Below are 8,015 nucleotides of genomic sequence, written 5' to 3' on the forward strand. Positions count from 1 at the left end.
TGGGATGTTATGCCCATAGAGTCTTTTGCCTGAGTTAAGAGATAAGCTGGAAAGAGAACTTAAGGAAAAATGTGGAACAAAGGTCTGCAAGCAGGGAAGCAGTAAAGGTCAAGTCTTGGGGTCTAGCTGGTGAGAACCTGACCTGAGATGAATCTGTATTTCTCTTGTGAAGTTTTGATTTTCCAGATGGGTCCCTTTTCTGGCCTCAGTAATCTTCTCTGTAAAATTGGAATAATTTTCCTGGACCAGAAGCACTGTACAGATCAAAGAAAAGAAGGTCCTAGAGAACATAAGATCTTAATAGGCATCAGATTGAATTATTTTTGCCTTTATAAATATAACAGGTAGATCTGAGATGAATTCTGGGTCTACTGCACTTGATTCCAACACATACGAACCTTGGAGAGGTTATTATGTGCCTTGTCAAACCTCGCTTTTCTTTTTTTTTTCTTTTATTTTTTTTATTTGACAGAGAGAGACACAGTGAGAGAGGGAATATAAGCAGGAAGGGTGGGAGAGGGAAAAGCAGTCCTCCCGCCGAGCAGGGAGCCCGATGTGGGACTCGATCCCAGGACGCTGAGATCATGACCTGAGCTGAAGGCAGACACTTAACGACTGAGCCACCCAGGAGCCCAAACTTCGCTTTTCTAAGTTTCATGTGAAATACTCTAATTCATCAACTTTCGGAAAAATTAAGAGAATTAATATACAAGAAGCAAATCCCATAGTTCTTGGCACACAGAGAGTGATCCATTAAAGGTAGCTAAGAAGAACTTCAGATAAATGTATTAATAAATGGAAAAGAATGCATACATTTTTGTGTTTTCCTCTTGATCTTTTTATCATTCTAAATGCATGCCAGTTTACACCAAACAGGTCAGAGTACTTTTTAAAACAGTTCTAACTGATTTGTATAAATTTCATTATATTTTATTTTGATTGATATGCATACAGTGTATAAACTCTTTGTAAAACTACTGTTAGTAGAAATTGATGAAGTTAGGATGAATGTAGAAAGAACCAACTTGATATTCGAACAGGAGGTACTTAAAAAATAACTTTGCAAATTGCCCCATCGCTAACCAATGCCACTTTTCATTTTAGCTGCACACAGACCTGGATCCTGGGAGCAAAAAAATCAAGTATATCTTATCAGGCGATGGAGCTGGGACAATATTTCAAATAAATGATATAACAGGAGATATCCATGCTATAAAAAGACTTGACCGGGAGGAAAAGGCTGAGTATACTCTAACAGCTCAGGCAGTGGACTGGGAGACGAACAAGCCTCTGGAGCCCCCTTCTGAATTTATTATTAAAGTTCAAGACATCAACGACAATGCGCCGGAGTTTCTTAATGGACCCTATCATGCTACTGTGCCAGAGATGTCCATTTTGGGTAAGTAAGCTTCCAATTTCACAGAGCTGTTAAGACTCATCTTTAAAATACCTCCTGGCATCAGGGCTGGTGTGTTGTTGAATAAAAGACATTTATTACTGTCTTATCTCTAATTTGCATTTCCAAATCCCCTTTTTTGGCCTAAGTTCCACAGCTCAATAGCTTTAGTCCCTTAGTAGTAGGAACTGACGAAGCAGTTTTATTAAAATATCGCTCCTTACAATGACAGTACCTCAATAGGCTGAATTTGTATTCCTCTCATAGACTTGTAGTTTGAGTATTGTTACTGAGATGGATTTATCAAGATTTGTTCCAACATGCCAGAGTAATCCTATTGATATTTGCTTGATGTTTAATTATTTGTTTGTGTATATTCACATGCAGATGCAGTGCATAGAGAAATAGAAGACAGTCTAGATCTGTAGTCAGCCAGATACTGGATTGAGCTGGTGGGTCAAGTCAAGAGTGAGTTAGGAAATCACAGTTGCCAGAGACTTCTTCGTAACTGAACTTTTTTGTGGGAACACTGCAATCACTGATGGGATCACTCTTACTTGTGCTGAGGCAGTGAAATATCCATTTTATTTTACAGAGCAGTGTTTATTTCAAAACATGATTTTCTCCCTTTCTTTTTTCCTTTTATGGATATGCTTATCTATCCTCAACCCCTGTTCCCAGACTTTATACTGTAAGAGGAGGGGTTTTAGAGCTCTTCCTTCTCTGACAAGAAGAGGCAGGATCCAAAATTCAGAGTATAAGATCACAAAAGTCATTCTTATGTATGTAATGTGTACCCTAGTTTGTTTCAAATTGCATTTAAGACAACCTACAAGGATACATCCTGCGTGGCAAAGTCACATAAATCGGAGGCAGTTGAAATGATGAGACAAATAAAAAACACAATAAATTGTAGACATGTAAATTGAAGGCCAGAATTAGGTAAATAGCCTGGCTGCATGTGATTTCTTCTCTTTTAACCTACGGTGTAACTTTGGTAAATATACCCATTTCAGCACCGAATGAGAATTGATTCCAGGTCTTCATATCTTACCCATGTATTTCTCCTGCCAAGACTCCATCTACTTTGCCTATCTCTTCTGCAAGGAATTCTACTTTTTTTTTCTTTTTATCAAAATCTGGTTGCTCTTCGACAGCTGGTTGAAATGACACTTTTTTCTAGGGAAACTTCTATGGCTTTGGAGTACCCAGTTACCTTCCTACCATCACCATCACCTGCAGAAGAAACCCACAAATGAGCAAAAGCACCTCCATGGTTATACTCCCTTGAGAATCTGACATGCAAACAGGAACTGAGAAACACTTCCTTTTCCTCCCCTCCCCCTCTGCCTTTTCTTTGATCAACTCATTTAGGGCAGAGAATTTCCCTAATTCATCTTTTTTTTTTTTTTAATCCAGATGAGAGTAAGGTGTTCTAAAGGACTATGGATACCTGCAGTACATACAGAATCCTTTATCTTAATTGCCAGTAAACAATGAATTGTTGATTTCATCTCATCATTGTCATTTCTGCATCATAATGGCCAAATCTATATCTATTTATTGTAAATGTGTCAGAGGCTTCCATTTCTTGTAATATGAGTTGTGTCCCTGATAAGTATGTTGAGAAAGAAAATCCCCAAAACTTCTGCACGCTTCAAGGTCGTTTAGCTAAGAAAAGGATATTGATATTATTAGCTACATAATGCGGTGTATAAATATATACTTGTAAATATATAGGCATTTTTTTCCCTTTGTTTAAAAGACTTTTCTTGATAAGAAAGTAGAGAGCAAAGGAAATAATCTATTCTAACATATACAGTTACTTAAAAAAAAAAAAAGTGTAGCTTGTGACATCTCTTCCAAAAAACCTCTGGTTTGTGCTACCATTGAAAGGGTGGTTTTTGAAGTTAGAAAAATGGAGTTTTGAATCCTGGTTCCATCCCTTATTATCTGGTTGACTTTGAAGTTCAGGGAGGTTAAATTATTGCTTATTTTCCTGAGCTACAATGCAAAGATAATAATTTCCATCTTGCTTTCATTGTGTGAGAATCGCATGATAAAGTACAAGGAAAGGTATGCCGTGAAGTAAGTAAGTGTTCAAAATTAGTTGTTGTGGTGGTTTTTAAAATTATTTTTATTCATCTATTCCCCACGTTACCTTTGGACCTTTCCTCATGTATTGATTTTATGCATTGGGTGTCTGGCTTCTGTTTGACTCCAGCCTCTGTGGTTAAAGGGAGCAGAAGCAGCTGCACTATTTTATTGTCAACTGTGAATTATTCCCTTCATTTCTCATGAAGGTGAATATCAGGATGAAGGCCAGCTACTATCTCCTTTCTCTCCCCATTACCACTGTTCTCTCTCAGCCTGTCTCTTCCCTCCCCTCCTTAGTTCTTTCATTTTTCTTCCTTTGCTACTGCAGAAATACCAACTGAGGAATGCCAGTGAGGACTAGGGATTTCATTGTGCAGAAAGTGAAAGATAAAAATTCTAATTGAGAAATTTACCAATATTAAATTGAAATGAATGTGATGTTCAAGAACTGTCTGCCAGTTGACAAGCTGTCAAGACAAAAACACACGTATATATTTGCCCAAATGGCAGCCAGATTGTTTTGGAAAGATCTTACTTGGAAGCTGGAGACACAGCTCTTTTATATTCTACTGTGAATTTCAGAACTTGATGAGAATTCACTTTTATAGCAATACCACATAAAGAATGGCATGTGAGCTTGTCTGATTTTAACTGTGAATCCCAAACTAACATTGTTGAAGTTGGTTTTTCAGGGCACATTTACCTACATTTTTTGAGTTTCAGACAAAATAGATATTTTTAATTCCGTTGTACATTGCAGTGATGGGTATTTAACCCTGACCATATGCCTACACCTGTGTTCAGATAAAATAAACTTTTATTTGAGTTGAAAATAGAATCTCAGATTATTTGGCTGCAAATTTGCCTTCTATTTGTGTAAGTGACATAATCCATATAAGCCTTACTTTATCTGTATGGTGTGCACAGTGATCTCTACCTAAATAAATACGTTGGGAAGAATTCAGTGATTATATTTAAAGTACTTGGCAGAGCATAGAGTTAGTGACCAACATATATTGGTTTCTTTACAGCCATCCATTTGTGAATTACTCCTACTAGTAAGATTCAGTAAACTGATACGAATGGCTGAGTCAATGAAAAATTTCTCAGCAAGCCTTACTTTTATATTTCAAAAATGTACATGTTGGAATGAACCCTGTTTTATTCAAAAGGGCATATTAGTGAAGGCAAGTGTGAAGCGATGAGAAGCCAAATAGTGCTTAAGCTGGTAGGCATTCCTGTATTGTAGAGTACACAATTACTTAGCACATGACATTGGCGGTTTTCTTAGTTTTCTTTGAGACTCAGGACTTCTCTAATGATGATCAATGTGTATTGAAAAGTTGCTATATGCCAGAAGCTGTGTTAAATGCTTTTAATATCTGTGACAACCCTGTAACATCAGTACTGATATTAACTTCCTTATATCTCATTACTTTTAATCAGAAAAATGGGGAAAATAATAGCTAATCCAAATCCAGATAATAAGTGGAGGAGCTAGGATTTAAATCCAGACATCTGGCTCTACCTCTCATGGGTTTAACCAGTACGCTCTGCTAATCTTTGATAATATCTCTAGAGAATTTTGTTTATACGAGCACTGTGCTTCTGCTGCATACTTATAATAGTTAATATTTTTACAAGGTGGAAGAGCACTTGAGGTCAACATACTTTGCAAATTAAATTGAAAACTAAGACGGGATTTGGAAAGGAAAAGTTTGGGTAAAGTATGACACAGTTTTCAAGATAGGCACCTAAGCACTTGAGAAATGTAACAACAGTACATCACATAGAAATTCAAATAACAATAAAATTAATTAGGAGCCATGTGGTGAACACTGGCTCTGAAGTACTGTTAATATAATAAAGATAAAGACTAAAGAGAGTGATGGAGATTGACTCTAGATTTCCTGGTCGTGAATGCAAAAGGAGAATGCGCTTTCCACAAAAAATAGGCGTCAAAATATCAGAAGAAAGTTAAGAGATGACTTAGTAAGATAAATTTGAAAAAGGCACATCTCACTACTTTGCGAAAGGCTTACAACGGGCAGTTATGGAAGTCAGTACACAGTATGCTAGTGAACTTACTCTCCTTGAACACGAACTCAGCCAAAGGAAAATGTTAAAGTTTGAAAATAATTTCAGTCTTTTTCCTTCTATGTGTTATTCTCATTCTGTCTTCTCTTGTCATTCATATTAAGCCTCTTCTTTATGAATATCTTCTTTTATGATAAACATGCTCGGATCCTCTTTTGGAGGAAGGCCCATCTAAAATACATATTATTTATTTTGTGTTTTTTCATCATCTTTGATTTGGAATACCCTTAATCTTAGAGAATTTCTCTTGGCCTTCAAAAAAAAGATAAAGTGAAACATTCGATCTTAGAGAAAAGGGGTAAATGGAGCTCTATAGAGTTTATTTTTTTCTTGAACCGTGTGAGACCAAGCCACTGACTTGATGCCCCATCACCATGGAAAACCTCAGGAAGTCCTTCCCACATGGATGCTTTTTTCCACAGCCGTCATTATCAGGAAATTTGTATCAATATGCCATTGATTGCTCTTGAAAGCACAGACCTTGGTCAAATGTCTCCAATTGTGCTGTATTTTTTTTTTAATATTAAAAAGATAAAATCCAGGACTGCATGTGCATTACCATTATGTTTCTAGAATGCTTCAATCTGGAATGTTTCTTGAGTCTTTGCTTTTATGACCTTCACACTTGCAGATTATAGAAAAACTGATGTATAGAATTCCTTAGTTAGGATTTGTCTGATGTTTCCTTGAGATTAAATCCAAAATAGGCATCTTAGGTAGTGCTATCACAGATAACATTGATTTGTATCAAGTGGAACAAGATTCTGATTTATTCCATTATCGGTGATAATAATTTTGATAATAATTTCATTAAGGTGTTATCCAACCGTGTGTGTCCACTGTAAAGTTTTTTTTTTTTCTCTTTGTACTTGATAACAACTTTGTAAGCAGATACTTTGCATCTAAGTAAATATCTTATTCTTCATCAAATTACTACCCCCCCCCCAATTTTAGCATTCATTGAGGTTTCTTGGCTGCCACATGGTGGTTGTACTAATTCCCTCATTCCATCTGCATTTATTACTTGACATTCTTCTCTAAGGAAAAGCTTAATTTTCTTCCCATTTATTTGCTTGTGTATTTATTTATATTAGTTTAGACTTGTAGATTTCTGTTTTAATGAGTTGTGATAGTTATTTTCATTATCTTGATGCCGTGTTAATAGTTATGTATATGATATCATTTACACCAGACTTGGCCATGACATGCCCTTGAAACTGATTCTATGTCCTGTTGACATGCCTCATCATTCTTTGGGTACAGTCTTATCACTGGCCAAAGTCTTCCAGGCTTCTTTTGTACTTTCCCTGACCCAGCCCTGGAATTTGCCATTCATTCACTCATTCATCTGTTTGTCTGTTTGTCTTTCTATATCTATGTATCTATGTATCTGTCTATCTGAAGGGGAGCAGGAGCAGAGTGGAGGGGTAGAGGGAGAGGGAAAGAATCTTAAGCCAACTCCCCACTGAGTCTGGATTCAGACACAGAGCTCGATCTCGCAACCCTGAGATGATGACCTGAGCCAAAACTGCTTCAGACACTCAACTGACTGAGCCTCCCAGGCGCCCCATGGAATTTGCCAACTGTATAAAGAGACCTGGTTCCATTTATTTTTGTTTGTTTGTTTTGTAATTATATATATATTTTTTATTTTTATTCTTATGTTAATCCCCATACATTACATCATTAGTTTTAGATGTAGTGTTCCATGATTCATTGTTTGTGCATAACACCCAGTGCTCCATGCAGAATGTGCCCTCCTCAATACCCATCACCAGGCTAACCCATCTTCCCACCCCCCTCCCCCCTAGAACCCTCAGTTTGTTTTTCAGAGTCCATCGTCTCTCATGGTTTGTCTACCCCTCCGATTTCCCCCCCTTCATTCTTCCCCTCCTGCTCCCTTCTTCTTCTTCTTCTTTTTTTTTTTCCTTAACATATATTGCATTATTTGTTTCAGAGGTAGAGATCTGAGATTCAACAGTCTTGCACAATTCACAGCGCTTACCAGAGCACATACCCTCCCCAGTGTCTATCACCCAGTCACCCCATCCCTCCCACCCCACCCCCCACTCCAGCAACCCTCAGTTTGTTTCCTGCAATTAAGAATTCCTCATATCAGTGAGGTCATATGATACATGTCTTTCTCTGTTTGACTTATTTCGCTCAGCATAATACCCTCCAGTTCCATCCATGTCGTTGCAAATGGCAAGATCTCATTCCTTTTGATGGCTGCATAATATTCCATTGTATATATATACCACATCTTCTTTATCCATTCATCTGTCGATGGACATCTTGGCTCTTTCCACAGTTTGGCTATTGTGGACATTGCTGCTATAAACATCGGGGTGCACGTACCCTTTCGGATCCCTACTTTTGTATCTTTGGGGTAAATACCCAGTAGTGCAATTGCTGGATCATATGG

The 8,015-nt window shown here is 37.4% G+C and overlaps 1 protein-coding gene across 1 annotated transcript in view; it reads left to right on the plus strand.

Annotated features, from left to right (window-relative positions):
• CDH8 (cadherin 8) overlaps positions 1-8,015 on the plus strand; it is a 342,701-nt gene that overhangs the window by 103,960 nt on the left and 230,726 nt on the right. The window contains exon 2 of the mRNA XM_035025064.1: positions 1,105-1,399. Coding sequence (XP_034880955.1) covers positions 1,105-1,399 — 295 coding nt within the window. The remainder of the gene's footprint in view (positions 1-1,104; positions 1,400-8,015) is intronic.

This window comes from Mirounga leonina, unplaced genomic scaffold (assembly GCF_011800145.1).
Source record: "Mirounga leonina isolate KUSES-001 unplaced genomic scaffold, KU_Mleo_1.0 Mir_180, whole genome shotgun sequence".
Classification (NCBI taxonomy): domain Eukaryota; kingdom Metazoa; phylum Chordata; class Mammalia; order Carnivora; family Phocidae; genus Mirounga; species Mirounga leonina.